We start from the raw sequence: 26,802 nt of genomic DNA on the forward strand, positions 1-26,802 counted from the left end.
TTTTAGGGTGAAAAACAATAGTGGCCACGGTAGCATAATCGTTAGCGTACGCTATACAGCATCAGTGACCCACACTTAATTCTTCCGCTGTTTGTAAGGAGTTTGCACATCCTCCCCGTGACTGCATGGGTTTCCTCCAGGTGCTCCAGTTTGCTCCCTCATTCCAAAGATATACAAGCTAGTATGTTATTTGGTCACACAGGTGTAAATGGGCAGCTCAAGCTCATTAGAATGTCACTTATTTAATCAGAATGGAGTGAAATTAAAGCATACACATTCTATAATTGGTATTTTAATTTTTTGGGACAGCAGAGTTCCACTTGGGTCAGGTTAAACTGAAACTACAGGGATACATAAGGTTTCATAATCATTATCATTACTGCAATAAAATCCCACTCGCATCATGACTAGGTGTCTTGCTATTCCTTGAGCCACACATCTCAGCTATGAAAACAAGAGTGGCGTATTTTGTCAACACACACCAAAGTTGCTGGTGAACGCAGCAGGCCAGGCAGCATCTCTAGGAAGAGGTACAGTTGATGTTTCAGGCCGAGACCCTTCGTCAGGACTAACTGAAGGAAGAGTTAGTAAGAGATTTGAAAGTGGGAGGGGGAGGGGGAGATCCAAAATGATAGGAGAAGACAGGAGGGGGAGGGATGGAGCCAAGAGCTGGACAGGTGATTGGCAAAGGGGATATGAGAGGATCATGGGACAGGAGGTCCGGGAAGAAAGACAAGGAGGGGGGGAACCAGAGGATGGGCAAGGGGTATAGTAAGAGGGACAGAGGGAGAAAAAGGAGAGTGAGAGAAAGAATGTGTGTATCAAAATAAATAACGGATGGGGTACGAGGGGGAGGTGGGGCATTAGCGGAAGTTAGAGAAGTCAATGTTCATGCCATCAGGTTGGAGGCTACCCAGACGGAATATAAGGTGTTGTTCCTCCAACCTGAGTGTGGCTTCATCTTTACAGTAGAGGAGGCCGTGGATAGACATGTCAGAATGGGAATGGGATGTGGAATTAAAATGTGTGGCCACTGGGAGATCCTGCTTTCTCTGGCGGACAGAGCGTAGATGTTCAGCAAAGCGGTCTGCCAGTCTGCGTCGGGTCTCGCCAATGTATAGAAGGCCACATCGGGAGCACCGGACGCAGTATATCACCCCAGCCGACTCACAGGTGAAGTGTCGCCTCACCTGGAAGGACTATCTGAGGCCCTGAATGGTGGTAAGGGAGGAAGTGTAAGGGCATGTGTAGCACTTGTTCTGCTTACAAGGATAAGTGCCAGGAGGGAGATCAGTGGGGAGGGATGGGGGGGACGAATGGACAAGGGAGTCGCGTAGGGAGCGATCCCTGCGGAAAGCAGAAGGGGGGGAGGGAAAGTTGTGCTTAGTGGTGGGATCTCATTGGAGGTGGCGGAAGTTACGGAGAATAATATGTTGGACCCGGAGGCTGGTGGGATGGTAGGTGAGGACCAGGGGAACCCTATTCCTAGTGGGGTGGTGGGAGGATGGAGTGAGAGCAGATGTGCGTGAAATGGGGGAGATGCGTTTGAGAGCAGAGTTGATAGTGGAGGAAGGGAAGCCCCTTTCTTTAAAAAAGGAGGACATCTCCCTCGTCCTGGAATGAAAAGCCTCATCCTGAGAGCAGATGCGGCGGAGACGGAGGAATTGCAAGAAGGGGATGGCATTTTTGCAAAAGACAGGGTGAGAAGAGGAATAGTCCAGATAGCTGTGACAGTCAGTAGGCTTATAGTAGGCATCAGTGGATAAGCTGTCTCCAGAGACAGAGACAGAAAGATCTAGAAAGGGGAGGGCCGTGTCGGAAATGGACCAGGTAAACTTGAGGGCAGGGTGAAAGTTGGAGGCAAAGTTAATATAAGTCAACGAGCTCAGCATACGTGCAGGAAGCAGTGCCAATGCAGTCGTCGATGTAGCGAAGGAAAAGTGGGGGACAGATACCAGAATAGGCACGGAACATAGATTGTTCCACAAAGCCAACAAAAAGGCAGGCATAGCTAGGACCCATACGGGTGCCCATAGCTACACCTTTAGTTTGGAGGAAGTGGGAGGAGCCAAAGGAGAAATTATTAAGAGTAAGGACTAATTCCGCTAGACGGAGCAGAGTGGTGGTAGGGGGGATCTGATTAGGTCTGGAATCCAAAAAGAAGCGGAGAGCTTTGAGACCTTCCTGATAGGGAATGGAAGTATATGGGGACTGGACATCCATGGTGAAAATAAAGCGGTGGGGGCCAGGGAACTTAAAATCATCGAAAAGTTTAAGAGTGTGAGAAGTGTCACGAACATAGGTAGGAAGGGATTGAACAAGGGGGAATAAAACCGTGTCGAGGTATGCAGAAATGAGTTCGGTGGGGTAGGAGCAAGCTGAGACAATAGGTCTGCCAGGACAGGCAGGTTTGTGGATCTTGGGTAGGAGGTAGAAACGGGAAGTGTGGGGTGTGGGAACTTTAAGGTTGGTAGCAGTGGATGGGAGATCCCCTGAGTGGATAAAGTCGGTGACGGTATGGGAGACAATGGCCTGGTGCTCCTTAGTGGGGTCACGATCGAGGAGTAAATAAGAGGAGGTATCCGCGAGTTGTCACTGTGCCTCGGCAAGGTAGAGGTCAGTACGCCAGACTACAACAGCATCCCCCTTATCGGTGGGTTTAATAATAAGGTTAGGATTAGTGCGGAGGGAGTGGAGAGTAGAGCGTTCGGAAGGAGTGAGGTTGGAATGGGAACAAGGTGCGGTGAAATCGAGACGGTTGATGTTCCGTCGGCAGTTAGCAATAAAGAGATCCAGAGCAGGCAGAAGACCAGAGCGGGGTGTCCATGAAGAAGAGGAGGGTTGAAGACGGGAGAAGGTCCATGAAGAACAGGAGGGTTGAAGCGGAACAAGTGCTACACATGCCCTTACACTTCCTCCCTTACCACCATTCAGGGCCCCAGACAGTCCTTCCAGGTGAGGCGACACTTCACCTGTGAGTCGGCTGGGGTGATATACTGCGTCCGGTGCTCCCGATGTGGCCTTCTATATATTGGCGAGACCCGACGCAGACTGGCAGACCGCTTTGCTGAACACCTACGCTCTGTCCGCCAGAGAAAGCAGGATCTCCCAGTGGCCACACATTTTAATTCCACATCCCATTCCCATTCTGACATGTCTATCCACGGCCTCCTCTACTGTAAAGATGAAGCCACACTCAGGTTGGAGGAACAACACCTTATATTCCGTCTGGGTAGCCTCCAACCTGATGGCATGAACATTGACTTATCTAACTTCCGCTAATTCCCCACCTCCCCCTCGTACCCCATTCGTTATTTATTTTTATACACACATTCCTTCTCTCACTCTCCTTTTTCTCCCTCTGTCCCTCTCACTATACCCCTTGCCCATCCTCTGGGTTCCCCCCCACCCCCATCTTTCTCCCTGGGCCTCCTGTCCCATGATCCTCTCATATTCCCTTTGCCAATCACCTGTCCAGCTCCTGGCTCCATCCCTCCCCCTCCTGTCTTCTCCTATCATTTTGGATCTACCCTCCCCCTCCCACTTTCAAATCTCTTACTAGCTCTTCCTTCAGTTAGTCCTGACGAAGGGTCTCGGCCTGAAACGTCGACTGTACCTCTTTCTAGAGATGCTGCCTGGCCTGCTGCGTTCACCAGCAACTTTGATGTGTGTTGCTTGAATTTCCGGCATCTGCAATATTCCTGTTGTGTGGCATATTTTGTTTTTGAATCTCCAGCTTTGCAGTGGGTCAGATTTAGACCTTTAGACCTTGAAAATTATGCAAACCCTGAGCTGTATTAACTGTTGAGGTACTTCAGAGAGGAAGTTCACTTTAATGTAGAAGCTATATATAAAAGGATTACAAATCAGCAGGGATTTTAAAAAGTGAGAATTTTAATGCTCAGGTTCTGGGATCGGATGGATTAACAGCTATTCCATTGCTGACATTTATTGCTACTCTTGGTTCTAGGCTTATCTATTACTGAGACAGAATTGTACTGTAGTTGGTTCCAGGTTCTAAGTGTTAAGCTTTCGTTGTGTTAATAAGCAATCAGGTGTCAGCTTTGCAGTCTGCAATTCACAGCAACGTGTGCTTAAGTTAGCCTTGTGCTTGAAATGAACCTGGCAAGATTGTGGGCTGACTCACAGTTGCTACCACCATTGTTAAAAACTGCCCAGCTATATTAACCTTGATATTTTCAGAACACTAATTCTTTAAAAGTTTCTTTGTAATTATTTTCCTCCATAGATGCTGTCTGACCTATTGAATTCCTCGAGTGCTTTTTATATTTCTCCAGACTCCAGAACCTGCATCCTCTGTATTTAATTTTTGTTGGTACTTGCTTTGGTAAGGTTTTAGGTAATTGTGGAAATTAAATACCCAGTGTTAATGTACTTACAGCTGGCAGTTCTGTTAATTAGCTTGTTCCATTTTTATGGATGTCTTGAGTCTCCTGTCCTCCAGTGTTGCTGCAGTTTCTTCCATATCCTACAGGACTCAAATTTTCAGGCAGTTTCCAGTTCATAATACTATGTAACATTTGGAAAAACAGAAGTGAATTTAAAGTATATTGGAGCATTTATTTATAGAAATAACATCTAACTGTTCACAAAGTCATGTTTTATTTATTAAAGAGTGATTTCCAATTTTACTCACCTTCACTGAAAGTGATAGCAGTTTAACAGCTTATACTATCAGGATTATTGGCAGCAGCAGATTCCATCCAGCATTCTCATGTATCTTTCATGTTAACATCAGACCAAAATAGACTGTTTTGTTGTCTGATTTAAAAGGGTTACAAAACACTTCTTGGATGAAGTCCATTAACAATTTATGATTGGAACATCTGCTCCAGAGAAAGTCGGCGCTTAGCTCTGTCCAATACTACTAAAAGTTGCAGAATCTTTGAATTGGAGCAACGCACACAAAATGCTGGAGAAACTCCACAGGTCAGGCAGCATCGATGGAAGTGAATAAACAGTCGACGTTTCAGGTCCAGACCCTTAATCAGGACTGAAAGGAAGGGGAATGATGCCAGAGTAAGAGGGTGTGGGGAGAGGAAGGAGGACAAGCTAGCAGGTGGTAGGTGAACAACACACACAGAATGTGGTGGAGGAACTCAGCAGGCCAAGCAACATCTAGGAAAAGAGTACAGTTGATGTTTTGCTTTCCTAGATGCTGCCTGGCCTGCTGAGTTCCTTCAGCATTTTGTGCGTGTTGCTCAGATTTCCAGCATCTGCAGATTTTCTCTTGTAGATGATAGATGAAGCCAGGTTTGGGGGGTGGGGGTGGTGGGGGGGGGGTGCAGTGAAGTATGAAGCTGGGAGATAGTAAGTGGAAAAGACAAAGGGCTGGAGAAGAATGAATCTGCTAGGTGAGTGGATAATGGGAGAAAGGGAAAGAGGAGGGCACCAGTGGGAGGTAATAGGCAAGGGAGGAGAAGAGGTAAGAGGCCAGAGTGGGGAAATGAAGAAGGGGAAAAAATTAGCAGAAGTTGGAGAAATCGATGTTCATGCCATCAGGCTGGAGGCTGCCCAGATGGAATATGAGATGTTGCTCCTCCAACCTGAGAGTGACCTCATCATGGCAGAAGAGGAGGCCGTGGATCCACATGTCAGAATGGGAATGGGGAGTGGAATTGAAATGGTTGGTCACTGGGAAATTCCACTTATTGAGGATGGAAATAAGGTGCTCGACAAATGGTCTCCCAATTTACGTCAGGTCTCATCGATATAGAGGAAGCTGCATTGGATACGGTAGACGACAGATTTGCAGGTGAAGTGTTGCCTCACCTGGAAGGACTGATTGGGACCCCGAATGAAGGTGAAGGAAGACAATAGACAATAGGTGCAGGAGTAGGCCATTCGGCCCTTCGAGCCAACACCGCCATTCACTGTGATCATGGCTGATCATCCACAATCAGTATCCAGTTCCTGCCTTATCCCCATTACCTTTGATTCTGCTATCTTTTAAGAGCTCTATCCATCTCTTTCTTGGAAGCATCCAGAGACTTGGCCTCCACAGCCTTCTGGGGCAGAGCATTCCATACATCCACCACTCTCTGGGTGAAAAAGTTTTTCCTCAACTCCGTTCTAAATGGCCTACCCCTAATTCTTAAACTGTGGCCTCTGGTTCTGGACTCACCCATCAGCGGGAACATGCTTCCTGCCTCCAGCGTGTCCAATCCCTTAATAATCTTATATGTTTCAATAAAATACCCTCTCAGCCTTCTAAGTTCCAGAGTATACAAGCCCAGTCGCTTCAATCTTTCAACATATGACAGTCCCGCCATCCCGGGAATTAACCTTGTGAACCTACGCTGCACTCCCTCAATAGCAAGAATGTCCTTCCTCAAATTTGGAGACCAAAACTGCACACAGTACTCCAGGTGTCGTCTCACCAGGGCCCTGTACAGCTGCAGAAGGACCTCTTTGCTCATACTCAATTCCCCTTGTTGTGAAAGCCAGCATGCCATTAGCTTTCTTCACTGCCTGCTGTACTTGCATGCTTGCTTTCAGTGACTCATGTACAAGAACACCTGGATCTCATTGTACTTCCCCTTTTCCTAACTTGACTCCATTTAGATAATAATCTACCTTCCTGTTCTTACCACCAAAGTGGATAACCTCACACTTATCCACATTAAACTGGATCTGCCCACTCATTCAGCCTGTCCGAGTCACCCTGCATTCTCATAACATCCTCCTCACATTTCACACTGCCACCCAGCTTTGTGTCATCGGCAAATTTGCTAATGTTACTTTTAATTCCCTCATCTAAATCACTAATATATATTGTAAACTGCTGCGGTCCCAGCACTGAACCCTGCGGTACCCCACTGGTCACCACCTGCCATTCCGAAAGGGACCCGTTAGTCGCTACTCTTTGTTTTCTGTCAGCCAGCCAATTTTCAATCCATGTCAGTACTCTGCCCCCAATACCATGTGCCCTAATTTTGCCCACTAATCTCCTATGTGGGACTTTATCAAAGGCTTTCTGAAAGTCCAGGTACACCACATCCACTGGCTCTCCTTTGTCCATTTTCATAGTTACATCCTCAAAAAATTCCAGAAGATTAGTCAAGCACGATTTCCCCTTTGTAAATCCATGCTGACTCGGACTGATCCTGTTACTACTATCCAGATGTGTCATAATTTCATCTTTTATAATTGACTCCAGCATCTTTCCCACCACCGACGTCAGGCTAACCGGTCTATAATTCCCTGTTTTCTCTCTTCCTCCCTTCTTGAAGAGAGGGACAACATTAGCCACCCTCCAATCCACAGGAACTGATCCTGAATCTATAGAACATTGGAAAATGATTACCAATGCGTCCACGATTTCTAAAGCCATCTCCTTAAGTACCCTGGGATGCAGACCATCAGGTCCCGGGGACTTATCAGCCTTCAGACCCAGCAGTCTATCCAACACCATTTCCTGCCTAATATAAATTTCCTTCAGTTCATCCATTACCCTCGGTCCTTTGGCCACTATTATATATGGGAGATTGTTTGTGTCTTCCCTAGTGAAAACAGATCCAAAGTACCTGTTCAACTTGTTTGCAATTTCCTTGATCCCCATAATAAATTCACCTGTTTCTGTCTTCAAGGGCCCAATTTTGGTCTTAACTATTTTTTTCCTTTTCACATACTAAAGAAGCTTTTACTATCCTCCTTTATATTCTTGACTAGTTTACCTTAGTACTTCATTTTTTCCTCCGTATATTGTCTTTTTAGTTACCTTCTGTTGCTCTTTAAAATTTTCCCAATCCTCCGGCTTCCCACTCGGCTTTGCTATGTTATACTTCTTCTCTTTCATTTTTATACTGTCCATTGCTTCCCTTGTCAGCCACGGCCTCCCCTTACTCCCCTTAGGATCTTTCTTCCTCTTTGGAACGAACTGATCCTGCACCTTCCGCATTATTCCCAGAAACACTTACCATTGCTGTTCCACTGACATCCCTGCTAGGGTATTGTTCCATTGAACTTTGGCCAGCTCCTCCCTCATAGTTCCCTTTGTTCAACTGTAATACTGACACTTCCGAGTTTCCCTTCTCCCTCTCAAGTTGTAGACTAAAACATACCATATTCTGGTCACTACCTCCTAATGGCTCCTTTACCTGGAGGTCCCTGATCAAATCCGGTTCATTGCACAACACTAAATCTAGAATTGCGTTCTCTCTGGTAGGCTCCAGTACAAGCTGTTCTAAGAATCCATTTCGGAGGGACTCCACAAACTCCCTTTTCATGGAGTCCAGTACCAACCTGATTCCTCCAGTCTACCTGTATGTTGAAATCCCCCATAACAACTGTAGCATTACCTTTGCGATATGCCAATTTCAACTCTTGATTCAACTTGCACCCTACATCCAGACCACTGTTTGGGGGCCTGTAGATAACTCCCATTAGGGTCTTTCAACCCTTAGAATTTCTCAGAAGAGGTGAGTGGGCAGGTGTAACACTACTGCTGCTTACAGGGATAAGTGCCAGAGGGAGTTTAAGTTGGGAGGGACGAATGAACAAGGGAGTCACGGAGGCCGTAATCCCTGCAGAGAGTGGAGGGATATTTATTTTAGCGATACAGCACTGAGTAGGCCCTATTGGCTCTTTGAGCCACGTCAATCCAGCAACTCTGTAACTCCTATTTAACCCTAATCTAAATCAAGAGACAATTTACAATGACCAACCTTGCCTGGTACGTCTTTTAGACTGTGAGAGGATACTGGAGGACCCGGAGAACACCCATACATTCTGTCGGGAGGGCATACAGAAGCTCCTTACAGAACAGCGCCGGAATTGAACTCCAAACGCCCTGAGCTGTAATGGCGTCTCCCTAACCACTACGCTACCTAGTGTAATGGTGAAGATGTGTCTGGTGGTAGGGTCTCATTGAAGATGGTAGAAGTTGCAGAGAATATGTTGAATGCTCATGGGGTGGTAGGTGAGGATGAGGAACTCTATCCCTGTTAAGGCAGTGGGCAGATCGGGTGAGCATGGATATCTGGGAAAAGGAGGAGATGCAGGTGAGGGCAGAATCAATGGAGGAGGAAGAGAGACCCTGTCCTTTGAAGAAGGAGGACATCTCTGAGGTGCGTGGAATGCACTGCCTGAATCAGTGGTGGAGGCAGATACGCTCGTGAAGTTTAAGAGACTACTAGACAGGTATATGGAGGAATTTAAGGTGGGAGGGTTATATGGGAGGCAGGGTTTGAGGGTTGGCACAACATTGTGGGCTGAAGGGCCTGTAATGTGCTGTACTATTCTGCGTTCTATGTTATGGTATGTCTTGGAAAGGAAAGCCTCATATTGGGAACATGCGACAGAGATGAAGGAACTGAGAAAAAGGAATGAGATTTTACAGGAGATGTGGTGGGAAGAGGTTTGGTCAAGATAGCCTTGGGAATTTGTGGGTTTATAAAAGATATCAGGGAGGTGTCAAAAATGGACCAAGTGAAATTAAGGGCAGAGTGGAAATTGGAGGGAAAGTTGATGAAATTCACAAACTCAACATGGGTGCATGTAGCAATGCAGTTGTCAATGTAGTGCAGAAAGAGAGTCTTTCAATTGTTTCTTCTTGATTAATGTAGATTACAGTTAATTTTGTGCATCAGATATTTGCCTGCACATCAAAACAGATTTGATGTTCTGATTAGCAGCTCCTCTCTCTATTAGTTGATCTTGTTTGGATTATAATGATGGCACTATAATTTGCCCTGCAGGGTGGAGGGGGGTGGCAGAATTTCTACCCCCATTTGCTATACGGTGATGTATATAGGATATGCATGTTTGGATGTTGAGTGAGAAGAAACTCTGTGTTTTAGGGCTGTTCACATATTGGAGAATGGCATCTTCACTTATGTAGCCAAATATCCCATGGAATTAACTGCTTTGGGCAGAAGAAATGCTGATGAGTTTAGTGGTGAAGACTCTCTTCCCCACTATCAGATTTTGTGTACAGTTGGATGTTACTCCTATACTTTTTAAATTCACTTTTGTTTTTCAAATGTTACATAGTATTCTAGAGAGGTATGGAGGGAGCGATCGATTATTATCCAGTGAATCTGACATGATTAAAGGGGATGTAGGAACCAGGGCCTTGGTGAGTCAGAGGGAACACAACAAGTATTACCTGGTGAGCCAGATGTTGAATCACTGGGATTTCCAAGTAATTGAATTGTGGATTATCCTGAGTTTACTGCATCAGCAATGCAAAACAGCTTTAAACTGCATTTTCACTTTCAGCAGCCTTGAACTGCATGTAGTTGTAACTGTTGTTCCTCTAAAATCACTTTGGCCAAATTAACTCCTATTATTGCTTTATAGGCTGTGATTCTACAAATACTTATGAAAGGTTGGATAACTGAAGGAGCTCCTGCAGATTGAGTTTAGTTTTAGTTAGGAACTGGCATATCATCAGTGTTAGGAAAGTTATTGGAGAAAATTCTGAAGAACAGGTGTTCATTTATCAATGGATCTACAAACCCCATTTCCAGAAAAGTTGGGATATTTTCCAAAATGCAATAAAAACAAAAATCTGTGATATGTTAATTCACGTGAACCTTTGTTTAACTGACAAATGTACAAAGAAAAGATTTTCAATAATCAACAATTGTATTTTGTAAACGTACACAAATTTAGAATTTGATGGCTGTAACACACTCAACAAAAGTTGGGACAGAGTTAAAATAAGATTGAAAAGTGCACAGAATATTCAAGTATCAGTTCAAAAGGAACATTTCTCAACGCAAGATTGCAGAGAATTTAGATCTTTCAACATCTACTGTACATAATATTGTGAAAAGATTCATAGAATTCAGAGGCATCTCAGTGTGTAAAGGGCAAGGTCGGAAACCACTGTTGAATGCGCGTGATCTTCGAGCCCTCAGGCAGCACTGCCTGAGAAACTGTCATGCTACTGTGACAATTGTAGCCACCTGGGCTCGGGAGTACTTTGGAAAACCATTGTCACTCAACACAGTCTGTTGCTGCATCCAGAAATGCAACTTGAAACTGTATTATGCAAGGAGGAAGCCATACATCAACTCTATGCAGAAACGCCGGCGAGTTCTCTGGGCCCAAGTTCATCTCAGATGGACTGAAAGACTGTGGAATAGTGTGCTGTGATCAGATGAGTCCACATTTCAGCTAGTTTTCGGAAAAAACGGGCGTCGAGTTCTCCGTGCCAAAGATGAAAACAACCATCCAGATTGTTATCAGCGAAAGGTGCAAAAGCCAGTATCTGTGATGGTATGGGGGTGCATCAGTGCCCACAGCATGGGTGAGTTGCATGTATGTGAAGGTACCATTGACTCTGAGGCGTATATTAGGATTTTAGAGAGACATATGTTGCCATCAAGGTGATGTCTCTTCCTGGGACGTCCATGCTTATTTCAGCAGGACAATGCCAGACCACATTCTGCATCAGCTACAACAGCATGGCTTTGTAGACACAGTGCATGTGCTTGACTGGCCTGCTACCAGTCCAGATCTATCTCCTATTGAAAATGTATGGCGCATCATGAAGAGGAGAATCAGACAACGGAGACCACGGACTGTTGAGCAGCTGAAGTCTTATATCAAGCAAGAATGGACAAAATTTCCAATTGTAAATCTACTACAATTAGTATGCTCAGTTCCAAAATGATTAAAAAGTGTTATTCAAAGCAAAGGTGATGTAACACAATGGTAAACATACCTCTGTCCCAACTTTTGTTGAGTGTGTTGCAGCCATCAAATTCTAAATTTGTGTATGTTTACAAAATACAATTAAGTTGGTCAGTAAAACTATTGAAAATCTTTTCTTTGTACTTTTGTCAGTTAAATAAAGGTTCACGTGAATTAACATCACAGATTTTTGTTTTCATTGCATTTTGGAAAATATCCCAACTTTTCTAGAAATGGGGTTTGTAGGTCAGGAAACTCACTACACAACTCTTAGTTAATCGAAGCTCACACTTTATTGTCTCTGCACAAACAACAACGTAACTATGTTGACCCCAGGTCAATAACTTAAAACATGAATTCTACTGTTCCCTCTGTGCCAATACTCATTCATATTACTTTTCTGATTTATAACACTGAAATAGGGAGTTTCTGTTGGCCAAATGATTGACCCTCCTTCTTCCAGCCTCTGCCAAGGGGCTTCTTCCTCACAATGGTGAATCTCCAGAGTTATTTCTATTTTGTATCTGAAAACCTCTGCTTTTATATTCATTCCTTGCCAGTTTAAATGTTGCCTTTCAATGTTATTGGTTTTGGGTCATCTGACAGACCTATTACACGTTATTGGCTCTGGTCTAAGCCAGCATCCATTTATTGCTTTTCTTCCGCAAGTGACAACTGGCAACTTGTAATTTATGGCTCTTGGTGTTCTCGACCTCTGGCTCAAACCAGTAACCAGCTTGAATCACTCCGGGCAGAAACTGCCTCCGCCATTCACAAACCTAATCGAAGAATACCTCACAAATAACTTTTTATTTGGAGTTACATGCAACTTCTTATCTCTAGTTCAGCAGATTACCTGGAGCATCATTGTGTCTACTTTTAAAACCAAGCAACACCAGTTTACATAATAAAGGGCATAGAGCAATTTCACAAAATGGCAGCCTCCATTCCTTCAACCTCATGGCAAGAACAAAGACAATTCGTTTGTCTGCTTCCACTGTCCTTGACCCATTCAAGTTCAATACTGTAATCCATATTTTAATTCCTCCAAGTCCAGCTCAAGGTGTATGTTCTTTTGGAAAGACAGTGATTGATTAGGCATACCAGCATGGTTTTGTGAGGGGACAGTTCTGCCTTACTATTTTTTTTTGAGGAGATCCAGATTGATGAAGGAAGTGTTTTAGATGTTGTCCATATGGACTTTAGTAAGATAATTGATCAGCTGGGAAAATAGGCTGAAAAATGGCAGGTGGAATTAATGCAGACAAATGAGAGGTATTGCACTTTAGATAGACAAACTAGAGTAGGACATAAACAATGAACGGTAGGGAACTGAGAGGTGCGTTAGACAAGAGACATCTTGAGAATGCAGATCCATAATTCCCTGAAAGTAGCATCACAGGTAGATAGGGTTGTAAAAGAGTTTTTGGTACAAGGTCATAAAGGGAGTTTTTGGTCTTCATAAGTCAGGGTGTCAGGACTTTGAGAACAGTAGTTGGGATGTTATGTTAAAGTTGTACAAGAAAGTGAGGCCAAGTTATTGCCTCCTACCTACAGGGAAAGATTTTAATAAGCTTGAAGGGGTGCAAGAATTATAGTTCTAAGTTATAGGGAAAGGTTGAATAGGTTAGGACTTTAGGAGCTTTGGAGAAAAAGGAGAGATTTGAATTTACAGTCTCTCCTCTCTCCCCCCCCCCCCACCCAGATTGAGTGAGACTAGAACTAGAGGCTATAGGTTTAGAGTGAAAGGTGAAATTTTCAAAGCAAATCTGAGGGAAAACATTTTCACTTGGAGGGTGGTGTGAGTGTGGACCAACTGCCAGCAGAATTGGTAGATGTGGTTCAAATGTAGCATTTAAGGGAAGTTGGATGAAAGGGGTTTAGAGGGATTTGGTCCAAGTGCAGGTAAATGGGATTAGGCAAATTGGGTAAGTATGAATTAGATGGGCCAAGGTGTCTGTTTTCTGCTTTCGTACTCCATGACTATATTTCAGCTTTGATATTCTTCATTTATGTATATTCCTGTCCTCATTTATCATCCTGTGAAATGTAGTTAAAATATCCTTTGTCCCGGTCTGCTGCTTGTGAGAAGATGGTGTCAGGCTTAGTAAATGAGACCTGCTTAGGATACATATCACCGGATCTTTGTGGCTAGTAGGATGGAGGTAAGTTAAGGGTCAACATTGAAGGAGTTAGCGTTATCCCCAGCTTCAAATCCTGAGTCAAAGGAATTTTATTTTCTTCTTTTGAATTCTGTGAGCCAGAGAGTCCTAAATTTGGCCTGTTGTTCAAGCTTACCAATGGATATGGAGGTCAGTTGAACTCGCCCTCCACAGTCCTCTTCTGTTAGATTTCTTCTTCAATCCCTTACTGCTTCCACTTACCCCCTCCCAGCTTCTTACTTTATTCCCCTCCTCCACCTACCCATTTTCCCCTTCACCTGGTCTCAACTATCACCTGCCAGCTTGTACTCCTTCCTCTTCCATCCCTCCCCCAATCACATTCTGGTTTCTATCCCCCTCCTTTTCAGTCCTGGTGAGGGTCCTTGACCGGAAATGTCAACTGTTTATTCCTCTCTGATGTTGCCTGATCTACTGAGTTCCTCCAGCATATTGCGTGTGTTGCTCAGTTTTGACCATATAGCATTGAACATAATGAGTGGTACAGTGCATCCTGAAGTAGAAAATTTGGACTTAATTCTTCAGAGTAGTTTGATGCTAAAAAAGAATCCTATGGGGAGAATAAAATCAGTTTTCACCCCAATCGGTGAAAGTAACTGGAAATTCCCAGTACCTTGAACTGTTGTCTAAGATAGTTTGCGGCTTGCTTTCAAAGACCTAAAGCATCTTTAGACTTTAAAATGAGACGTCAGCTTTAAATTTTGCCCACGTTTGTTTTTGAAATGTGTGCTTCAGATTGCTGGATAACAATTACCTAGGATCCCACACATTGCATACGCTGCTCTAAATGCCTTGCGTCCTTGGTGAAATTTCACTTACTGTGATTATAACTGGCTTTTATTATGTAAGACTGTTTCTCATCTTCCATTTAGTTACCAGGATATGGCTACAAATCACTTCTTGTTGTTGTGAAAGCTGAGATCAGATATGTTTGTGGTAAAGAGGCCAATTGCATGGCATTGTCTAATTCACTTATAAACTGTCTCAAAGCTTCTCTGTAAGTTTCACTTCTTAAACTCATATGCTTTCCTTTAGTTACCCTGTGATCCATAGACAATGTTTCAATGCCTATTTACAGCTGTCTAATGTGGCTCTTTTCAAATACTTCCTCATCCAGAATTGTAATCACAGAAAAACACCACAAAAGATTATAAACCATTGATTAAAACTGAATATGACCACCTTGGTCCTAACGTACAGTGCCTATAAAAATTTTCAGCATTGATTCACAATGGATTTAATTTCGGCTTTTTTTTTTGGACACTGATCAACTGAAAAAAGATTTGTGTCAAAGTGAAAACAGATCTCTACAAAGTGATCTAAATTAATTACAAATATAAAACACAATATAATTGATTGCATAAGTATTTACCCCTTCAGGTCAGTATTGAGGAGATGTACCTTTGGCAGCAATTACATCCTTGAGTCTGTGGATAGTTCTCTATCAGCTTTGCACATCTGGACACTGCAATTTTTCCTCATTCTTCTTTACAAAACTGCTCAAGCTCTGTCAGATTGCATGGGGATCATGAATGAACAGCTCTTTTCAAGTCCAGCCACAAATTCGCAATTGAATTGAGGACTGGCCTCTGACTTTGGCCATGAGTTTTTTTCAACAGGGACTTTCTCTTTTCCACTCTCCCATAAAGCTGTGACTGGTGAAGCACCCGGGCAACAGGCGAATAGGCAGCCTCTCCCATCTCATCCACTGAAGCTTATAACTCCTCCAGAGTTGTCATAGGTCACTTGGTGGCCTCCCTCACTAGTTCCCTTCTTGCACGGTCATTCAGTTTCTGAAGACTGCCTGCTCCAGGCAGTTTTTCAGATGTTCTATATTATTTTCTTGATGATCGACTTAACTGTATTCCAAGGGATATTTAGTAACTTGGTAATTTTCTTGTACCCATCTCATAGAACATAGAACAGTACAGGCCCTTCGGCCCACAATGTTGTGCCGACCCTTAAACCCTGCCTCCCGAATAACTCCCCCACCTTAAATTCCTCCATATACCTGTCTAGCAGTCTCTTAAATTTCACTAGTGTATCTGCCTCCACTACTGACTCAGGCAGTGCATTCCATGCACCAACCACTCTCTGAGTAAAAAAAACCTTCCTCTAATATCCCTCCTTGAACTTCCCACCCCTTACCTTAAAGCCATGTCCTCTTGTATTGAGCAGTGGTGCCCTGGGGAAGAGGCGCTGGCTATCCATTCTATCTATTCTTCTTATTATCTTGTACACCTCTATCATGGCTCCTCTCATCCTCCTTCTCTCCAAAGAGTAAAGCCCTAGCTCCCTTAATCTCTGATCATAATCCATACTCTCTAAACCAGGCAACATCCTGGTAAATCTCCTCTGTATCCTTTCCAATGCTTCCACACCCTTCCTATAGTGAGGCGACCAGAACTGGACACAGTACTCTCAAGTGTGGCCTAACCAGAGTTTTATAGAGCTGCATCATTACCTCGCGACTCTTAAACTCTGTCCCTCGACTTATGAAAGCTAACACCCCACAAGCTTTCTTAACTAACCTATCTACCTCTGAGGCAACTTTAAGGGATCTGTAGACATGCACCCTCAGATCCCTCTGCTCCTCCACACTTCCAAGTATCCTGCCATTTACTTTGTACTCTGCCTTGGAGTTTGTCCTTCCAAAGTGTACCACCTCACACTTCTCAGGGTTGAACACCATCTGCCACTTCTCAGCCCACTTCTGCATCCTATCAATGTCTCTCTGCCATCTTCGACAATCCTGTACACGATCCACAACACCACCAACCTTTGTGTCTTCTGCAAACTTTTCAACCCACCCCTCTACCCCCACATCCAGGTTGTTAATAAAAATCACGAAAAGTAGAGGTCCCAGAACCGATCCTTGTGGGACACGGCTAGTCACAACCCTCCAATCCGAATGTACTCCCTCCACCACCACCCTCTGCTTTCTGCAGGCAAGCCAATTCTGAATCCACCTAGCCAAACTTCCCCGGATCCCATGCCTTCTGACTTTCTGAGTAAGCCTACTGTATGGAACCTTGTCAAATGCCTTACTGAAATCCATGTAGCTCATATCCACTGCACTACCCTCATCTATATGCCTGGTCACCTCCTCAAAGAACTCTATCAGGCTTGTTAGACACGATCTGCCCTTCACAAAGCCATGCTGACTGTCCCTGATCAGACCATGATTCTCTAAATGCCCATAGATCAGATCTCTAGGAATCTTTTCCAACAGCTTTCCCACCACAGACATAAGGCTCACTGGTCTATAATTACCCGGACTATCCCCACTACCTTTTTTGAACAAAGGGACAATATTCGCCTCCCTCCAATCCTCCGGTACCATTCCCGTGGACAACGAGGACATAAAGATCCTAGCCAGAGGCTCAGCAATCTCTTTCCTCGCCTCGTGGAGCAGCCTGAGGAATATTCTGTCAGGCCTCGGGGCCTCATCTGTCCTAATGTATTTTAACAACTCCAACACCTCCTCTCCCTTAATATCAACATGCTCCAGAACATCAACCTCATTCATATTGTCCTCACCATCATCAAGTTCCCTCTCATTGGTGAATACCGAAGAGAAGTATTCATTGAGGACTTCACTCACTTCCACAGCCTTCAGGCGCATCTTCCCATCTTTATCTCCAATCAGTCCTATCTTCACTCCTGTCATCCTTTTGTTCTTCACATAATTGAAGAATGCCTTGGGCTTTTCCTTTACCCTACTCGCCAAGGCCTTCTCATGTCCCCTTCTTGCTCTCCTCAGCTTCCCTATATTCCTCAATAGATCCATCTGATCCTTGCTTCCTAAACCTCAGGTATGCTGCCTTCTTCCACCTGACTAGATTCTCCACCTCACTTGTCACCCATGGTTCCTTCACCCTACCATTCTTTATCTTCCTCACTGGGACAAATTTATCCCTAACATCTTGCAAGAGATCCCTAAACATCAACCACATGTCCACAGTACATTTCCCTGAAAAAACATCATCCCAATTCACACCCACAAGTTCTAGCCTTATAGCCTCATAATTTGCTCTTCCCCAATTAAAAATGTTCCTGTCCTCTCTGATTCTATCCTTTTCCATGATAATGTTAAAGGCCAGGGAGTGGTGGTCACTGTCCCCCAGATGCTACCCACAAAGAGATCTGTGACCTGACCCGGTTCGTTATCTAATACTAGATCTAGTATGGCATTCCCCCTAGTCGGCCTGACGACATACTGTGACAGGAATCCGTCCTGGACGCACTTAACAAACTCTGCCCCGTCAAAACCATTGGAACTAATCAGGTGCCAATCAATATTAGGGAAGTTAAAGTCAACCATGATAAGCCTGTTATTTTGCACCTTTCCAAAATCTGCCTCCCAGTCTGCTCCTTGGTATCTCTGCTGCTACCGGGGGGCCTATAGAATACTCCCAGTAAGAGTAACTGCTCCCTTCCTGTTCCTGACTTCTATCCATACCCTTTCTGTAGCTGTAATATTATCCCTAACCAGTAATGCCATCCCTCTCTATCCCTTTTAAAGCACTGAAATCCAGGAATATTGAAAATCCATTCCTGCCCTGGTGCAGCCATGTCTCTGTAATGGCCACTACATCATAATTCCATGTATGCATCCAAGCTCTCAGTTCATCACCTTTGTTCCTGATGTTTCTAGCATTGAAGTACACACATTTCAGCCCTTCTACCTTACTATCTTTACACCATTTATTCTCCTTCTCTTTCCTCAAAGCCTCTTTATATGTTAGATCTGGCTTTACTCCATGCACTATACTTGCAGTTCTCGCATGACCTTGATCCTCCTTCACCTCACTATCTGCTATAACACTGTGGTTCCCCTCCCCCTGCAAATCTAGTTTAAACCCCCCGGAGCAGCACTAGCAAACTCTCCCAGAAGGATATTAGTCCCCCTCCAGTTCAGGTGCAACCCATCCCATCAGAACAGGTCCCACCTTCCCTGGAACAAGGCCCCATTGTCCAGAAACATGAAGCCCTCCCTCCTGCACCAACTCCTTAGCCACGTATTTAGCTGCATTATCTTCCTATTTCTAGCCTCACTAGCACATGGCATGGGTAGCAATCCTGAGGTTGCAACCCTGGAGGTCCTGTCCTTCAACTTTGCACCTAACTCCCTAAATTCTCTTTGCAGGACCTCCTCCTTCTTCCTATCCACGTCATTGGTCCCTACATGGATCATGACATCCAGCTGCTCACCCTCCCTCTTGAGAATACTGAGAACTCGATCTGAGATATCGTGGACCCTGGCACCAGGGAGGCAACAGACCATCCGGGATTCTCAATCTCTTCCACAGAACCTCTTATCTGTCCCCCTAACTATCAAATCCCCTATCACTACTGCTCTCCTCTTTTCCCTCCTTCCCTTCTGAGCTGAGGGTCCAGTCTGGGTGCCAGAGACGCAACCACTGCAACTTGTCCCTGGTAGGTCGTTCCCACCAACAGTATCCAGAACGATATACTTATTATTGATGGGAACGGCCACAGGGGTGCTCTGTTCTTTCTGTCTATTCCCCTTCCCTCTCCCGACAGTCACCCAGCTACCTGTCTCCTGACTCTTAGGGATGACTATCTCCCTGTAACTCCTGTTTATTTCTGCCTCTACCTCCTGAATGATCCGAATTTCATCCAGCAACGCTGCAGCTCCAGTTCCCTAACTCAGTTTGTCAGGAGCTGCAGCTGGATGCACCTTTTACAGGTGTAGTCATCAGGGACTATTGTGCTCACCCTGACTTCCCACATACTGCAAACGGAGCACTCGACTGCCCTAACTGCTGCCTCCATTACTTGCTGCTAAGTTAATTAGAGTAATTAAAGGAACTTACCCGGCCTTACCTCACTGGGAGCAGACTCATCTTCAGCCTCTGCTCGCAGAAGCCTCTCAAGCTAAAGCCTTCTGTTACGTACCCCGTGACTGGGTTGCCAAACCAGCAGAAATGGACCACTCGTTGGAATCTGGATTACTAGGAACTAATAAAGTTTTATTAAAGAAATCAGTAACACAGTACTCTAATCGTAAGGATATAAATGCAGCAGGTTAGCAATGATAAAACACACATGTACACAGAACTAGGGTAATAGGAATCAACCAAGCTCTATCGCAGTCTAGGGGTAAAATGATCAGTCTTAAGTGACGCAGAGTTCAGTTCAGCTTAGTACAGTTCGCAGTAATCGCTGTTGTGCTGTAGGGGAGAGAGAGAGAGAGAGAGAGAGAGAGAGAGAGAGATGCAATTTGGTTTTGGGCAGACCTTTTTGATGTCTTCGCAATTGGTTTCGGGCAGACCCTTTGATGTCTTCTATCCCGCTGTGGTCACCGACTGTGACCCCTCCGTTCCGGATACGACCGTTCTTCCGCGGTGAACCCAGCACCCAGGCAAGGGCGGACACACACACCAGGTTCCCACCGATCGTACCTTTACACCCTGTGAGTCTATGGTCAGTTCCCGCAAACCGGACCTCCAAACTCCACCAACTTGTGGGGGCACACCGCTCTTCCAGGGTCTCGTTATCTCGTGATCTCATGGTGTGTCCCATGCCTTAGCGAACCTATTCTTTTTATCCCCCGGCTGGGGTATCGCCTGTCCATCAAACTTCAAACAGTTCAGGTTCAAAGTAACCGGTCTGTCAATAGCTGAATTGTGTTTCTTTTCTGTTAATCTCTCTCTCCTCTCTCGTTAACATTTTGAACATTTCTCCATTGTCTCTCTTATCTCTCTCATTAGCATCAATCGTCTGATAACTTGGTTTGGCGTCACACTTCCTACTCCTGACTTGTGCTTTTCAATAACCTTTTCACGGAGTCGCTTGGAGTGTTCTTTTGTCTTCATGGTGTAGATTTTGCCAGGATACCGACTCACCAGTAATTGGACCTTCCAGCTACAGGTGTAATTTTACTACAGTCAATTGAAACACATGGTGATCTCCATTTAACTAATTATGTGACGTCTAAAACCAATTGGCTGCACCAGTGATGACTTAGTGTGTCATATTAAAGGCGGTGAATACTTATGCAATCAATTATTTTGTGTTCTATATTTGTAATGAATTTAGATCACTTTGTAGAAATATGTTTTCACTTTGACAGGAAGAAGTATTTTTCTGTTAATCAGTGTCCCAAAAAAAGCCAAATTAGATCCACTGTGATTCAATGTTGTAAAACAATAAAACATGAAAACGTCCAAGGGGATTGAATACTTTTTATAAGCACTGTACGTGATGCATTTACTCACCAAGCTCACCGAAGAATCCTGTTCCATTGCTAAATAGGAATAATTTCTGTTATTTTTTGAGACAGTTTGTATTGTAAAATGTCATGAATTTCACTATAATCAAAAGTAATATAGAAACATAGAAAATAGGTGCAGGAGTAGGCCATTCGGCCCTTCGAGCCTGCACCGCCATTTATTATGATCATGGCTGATCATCCAACTCAGAACCCCGCCCCAGCCTTCCCTCCATACCCCCTGACCCCTGTAGCCACAAGGGCCATATCTAACTCCCTCTTAAATATAGCCAATGAACTGGCCTCAACTGTTTCCTGTGGCAGAGAATTCCACAGATTCACCACTCTCTGTGTGAAGAAGTTTTTCTTAATCTCGGTCCTAAAAGGCTTCCCCTCTATCCTCAAACTGTGGCCCCTCGTTCTGGACTTCCCCAACATCGGGAACAATCTTCCTGCATTTAGCCTGTCCAATCCCTTTAGGATTTTATACGTTTCAATCAGATACCCCCTCAATCTTCTAAATTCCAACGAGTACAAGCCCAGTTCATCCAGTCTTTCTTCATATGAAAGTCCTGCCATCCCAGGAATCAATCTGGTGAACCTTCTTTGTACTCCCTCTATGGCAAGGATGTCTTTCCTCAGATTAGGGGACCAAAAATGCACACAATACTCCAGGTGTGGTTTCACCAAGGCCTTGTACAACTGCAGTAGTACCTCCCTGCTCCTGTACTCGAATCCTCTCGCTATAAATGCCAGCATACCATTTGCCTTTTTCACCGCCTGCTGTACCTGCATGCCCACTTTCAATGACTGGTGTATAATGACACCCAGGTCTCGTTGCACCTTCCCTTTTCCTAATCGGCCACCATTCAGATAATCTGTTTTCCTATTTTTGCCACCAAAGTGGATAACTTCACATTTATCCACATTAAATTGCATCTGCCATGAATTTGCCCACTCACCCAACCTATCCAAGTCACCCTGCATCCTCTTACCATCCTCCTCACAGCTAACACTGCCGCCCAGCTTCATGTCATCCGCAAACTTGGAGATGCTGCATTTAATTCCCTCATCCAAGTCATTAATATATATTGTAAACAACTGGGGTCCCAGCACTGAGCCTTGCTGTACCCCACTAGTCACCGCCTGCCATTCTGAAAAGGTCCCGTTTATTCCCACTGTTTGCTTCCTGTCTGCTAACCAATTCTCCACCCACATCAATACCTTACCCCCAATACCGTGTGCTTTAAGTTTGCACACTAATCTCCTGTGTGGGACCTTGTCAGAAGCCTTTTGAAAATCCAAATATACCACATCCACTGGTTCTCCCCTATCCACTCTACTAGTTACATCCTCAAAAAATTCTGAGATTCGTCAGACATGATTTTCCTTTCACAAATCCATGCTGACTTTGTCCGATGATTTCACCGCTTTCCAAATGTGCTGTTATCACATCTTTGGTAACTGACTCCAGCAGTTTCCCCACCACCAATGTTAGGCTAACCGGTCTATAATTCCCCGGTTTCTCTCTCCCTCCTTTTTTAAAAAGTGGGGTTACATTAGCCACCCTCCAATCCTCAGGAACTAGTCCAGAATCTAATGAGTTTTGAAAAATTATCACTAATGCATCCACTATTACTTGGGCTACTTCCTTAAGCACTCTAGGATGCAGACCATCTGGCCCTGGGGATTTATCTGCCTTAAATCCCTTCAATTTACCTAACACCACTTCCCTACTAACAGGTATTTCGCTCAGTTCCTCCATCTCACTGGACCCTCTGTCCCCTACTATTTCTGGAAGATTATTTATGTCCTCCTTAGTGAAGACAGAACCAAAGTAATTATTCAATTGGTCTGCCATGTCCTTGCTCCCCATAATCAATTCACCTGTTTCTGTCTGTAGGGGACCTACATTTGTCTTTACCAGTCTTTTCCTTTTTACATATCTATAAAAGCTTTTACAGTCCGTTTTTATGTTCCCTGCCAGTTTTCTCTCATAATCTTTTTTCTCCTTCCTAATTAAGCCCTTTGTCCTCCTCTGCTGAACTCTGAATTTCTCCCAGTCCTCAGGTGAGCCACTTTCTCTGGCTAATTTGTGTGCTTCTTCTTTGGAATTGATACTATCCCTAATTTCTCTTGTCAGCCACGGGTGCACTACCTTCCTTGATTTATTCTTTTGCCAAACTGGGATGAACAATTGTTGTAGTTCATCCATGCAACCTTTAAATGCTTGCCATTGCATATCCACTGTCAATCCTTTAATATCACCACTTAATAAAGTTTTGGACACATTAGAATTTAGAAGGCTGAGAGGGGATCTTATTGAAACATATAAGATTATTAAGGGATTGGACACGCTGGAGGCAGGAAGCATGTTCCCACTGATGGGTGAGTCCAGAACCAGAGGCCACAGTTTAAGAATAAGGGTAGGCCATTTAGAACAGAGTTGAGGAAAAACTTTTTCACCCAGAGAGTGGTGGATATATGGAATGCTCTGCCCCAGAAGGCTGTGGAGGCCAAGTCTCTGGATGCTTTCGAGAAAGAGATGGATAGAGCTCTTAAAGATAGCGGAATCAAAGGTTATGGGGATAAAGTAGGAACTGGATACTGATTGTGGATGATCAGCCATGATCACAGTGAATGGCGGTGCTGGCTCGAAGGGCTGAATGGCCTATTCCTGCACCTATTGTCTATTGTCTATTACTGCAGTAGTAATTCGAGCAGTTTAAAACTCTGATAGCACACAAAGTCTTTGGAGTTTTCCCATTAAAATGGGTCAAAATGGTAGAATTGGTGTTGCAACAGGTCCAATACTGATAATAGATCATTCACTTGAATGTTTAACTCTTTCGGTGCAAATGCAATCTGACTAGCTAAATACTTTTAATATTTTGTTTCTTTTCTCCAGATTTTCAACATGCACACAATTTTGGCTTTGATTTTTTTTAAATTTTTCTTCACCTTTCTGGCCTTAACAAAAACTTATGAGTTGATTATTTCTCAACAAAATGTAAATTGCACTGTTTACTAGAATCATCTTAAGTAGAAACTTTTAAAGAGGAATGGATTTTGTATTCAAGACTGAAAATATTAAGTTGGCAAATTAGTTCATTATTGTCACGTGTACCAAGTTAAGGTAAAAAACTTATCTTTCATAATGACTGTACAGATCATTTCATTACAACAGTGCATTGAGGTAGTACAAGGTAAAATGATAACAGAATACTGAGTAAGTACTACAGTACAGAGAAAGTGCAGTGCAGCTAGACAATAAAGTTTAAGGCCATAGCAAAGTAGATTGTGAGGTCAAGTCTTCATCCTTTCATAACAGGAGACCATTCAGTAGTCTTATAACAGCAGGATGAAGTCTGTCCTTGAGCCTGGTGGTATGTGCTTTCAGGCTTTTGTGTCTTCTGCTCGATGGGAGGGAGAAGAGAGAACGTCGGGTGTGCTGATTGTGCTGGCTCCTTTACTGAGGCAGCAAGTGGTGTAGACAGTCCATGAAGGATGCAACAGAAATGACTTACTAATGCAACATGCTATTATAATTACTATTAAATATTATTGTAGCTGTTGTTGCATCACTCACAGTTTTCCATTGATTTTTTTCCTAAAGATTGGCCTCTTCATTCTTATTATTCTGCGTATACTTCGTATGCCAGCTTTCTCTAATATAAAGCTGAGGGGCAGGGTGCAAAGTGTCTCCACCCCCTTATCTCTGCACATCTTTGCTTTGCTACCAATTTTCATTCATTCATTCATCATTCATTTATTTATTTATTTGGAGATACAACATGGAATAGGCCCTTCTGGGCTAACGAGTTGTGCCACCCAGGAACTCATCTATTTAACCTTAGCCTAATCACAGCATTACTTACAATGACCAATTAACCTACCAGCTGGAACGTGGGAGGAAGCCAGAGCACCCACACATTCATGGAGAGGAACATACAGACTCCTTACAGATGATGTCAGAATTGAACTGTGAACTCTGACGCCCTGAGTTGTGATAGTGTCCCGCTAACTGCGGCGCTACCTGCCCACGATATCTGCTAGCATCTGTCTTCTCCATCCCACTCCACGTGCACAGGCCGTGAGCGGGGGAGAACAGGTGGTTCTCAGGGAACTGCTAGTAAAAGGCATGCAAAATCTACCTCAGTACAAGTGATGTAATGTACTACTAGTAATGCGTTAAGCTTTTCATTTTAGAGTTTCACAAGTTTAAATATCTGTTTTGTTTTTTGGTTAAATTTCTGAGAAAAATGTATGTTGAGGCTTTCATTTAAAATAACTTTGTGGCTGTGATATACCAAAATAATGGTGATATATTTGTATGGACCTCCTTGAACTTCAGTAGTATTATGTACTGCTATTTTAACTGACTGAACCAGAGATTTATTTCCAGGCATTTGCTACCGTGGTTTGTGCTGCAGAAGGGAAGGATCCAGACAAAATAAATAACGGACAGGTGGATGATATTCTACAGTATCCTTTCTGTGCAATTTCTTGCCAGTAAACCATGGCAGTAAGGGTAACCTTTTAAAAATATATCCTTTTACATTTTTAATCATCTTGCATACTGCTTAAGAAACATTTCCTAGCAATTGGGTAATCCTGAAGATAGTTGTACTGCAAGAATTTACTATCATCACACTACCACACATATCCATGGAGGGTGGGATATGAATGGACTGCCAAAGGCAAGTGTAAAAATGGGGGCAATTACAATGTTTAAAAGACGTAAATACAAGTACATAGATCGGAAAGGTTTAGAAGAATAGAGGTAAAATGTAAATAAATAGGATCAGCTTTAATTGGCATGGACTGGTTGGGCAAAATATGGCAAATAAACTGTAAAGTTAAATTTAAAGTGTTTTACATTATTAAGGACTGTTTGTCATCTTCCATTTGGTTACCAGGATGTGGATATGAATCACTTCTTGTTATTGTGAAAGCTGAAATCAGTTATGTACTGGAGTGTTTCTAATTGTGGTACAGAGGTTTATTTTCAGAGAATTGCCAGATCCACTTGTGTGCTCTCACTGCTCTCAGTTCTCTGCTTTATAGGCCAAGCATACTTTTGTGTCTTATCATGTGATCATCAGACTGTTTCATTGTCTATCTGCAGTCAGGGCCAATATTCTTAGCCAGGGAATGTAATTGCAGAAACCCAGTAATGGATAATAAAATACTGATCAAAACAACATGGCATTTCAGTCACCATAGAACATCACATGATGCATTCATTCATGGTGCTAGCCCGAGCCTTGGTTATATTGCTGAATGAGAAATATTTGTCCATTAATTTATGGGAAGGACTCCATTGTTTAAAAATGTGATTATTAGGCTTCTATATTAATGAATACTTGATTAATAAAAGCAGCTAATGGTGCCTATATTGAAGTCTTTGGGTCGCGTTGTAGTTATGTGAATAGACTGTTATAACATACAAAATCTATAGAGTTCTCCCATTGAAATAAATAAAAAGTATTATTTTCAGTAGATCATCTAAATTTTGCTTGAGGTCCTTCACTATTCCTACCTCTTATCTCCAGCAACAGTACATTATTCTTCTGCCTCAAGGAAATTAGAATCAAATTTATTTTTTTTCAAATGAGATTAAATTTAAAATTTCATAAAGCTATGAGAAAGGAGCAGGTAAATGGGAGTAATTGGCCAGTCTGTTCAGTGTCACTGCCAGTTAGTCTGTGTCCTGGAAGA

General features: G+C 43.5%; 1 protein-coding gene across 1 annotated transcript in view; it reads left to right on the plus strand.

The window, feature by feature from the left end:
• orc3 (origin recognition complex, subunit 3) overlaps nt 1-26,802 on the plus strand; it is a 91,495-nt gene that overhangs the window by 62,322 nt on the left and 2,371 nt on the right. Inside the window, exon 19 of the mRNA XM_063040360.1 lies at nt 25,487-25,566. Coding sequence (XP_062896430.1) covers nt 25,487-25,566 — 80 coding nt within the window. The remainder of the gene's footprint in view (nt 1-25,486; nt 25,567-26,802) is intronic.

The sequence above is a fragment of the Mobula hypostoma genome, chromosome 2 (assembly GCF_963921235.1).
Source record: "Mobula hypostoma chromosome 2, sMobHyp1.1, whole genome shotgun sequence".
Lineage (NCBI taxonomy): Eukaryota > Metazoa > Chordata > Chondrichthyes > Myliobatiformes > Myliobatidae > Mobula > Mobula hypostoma.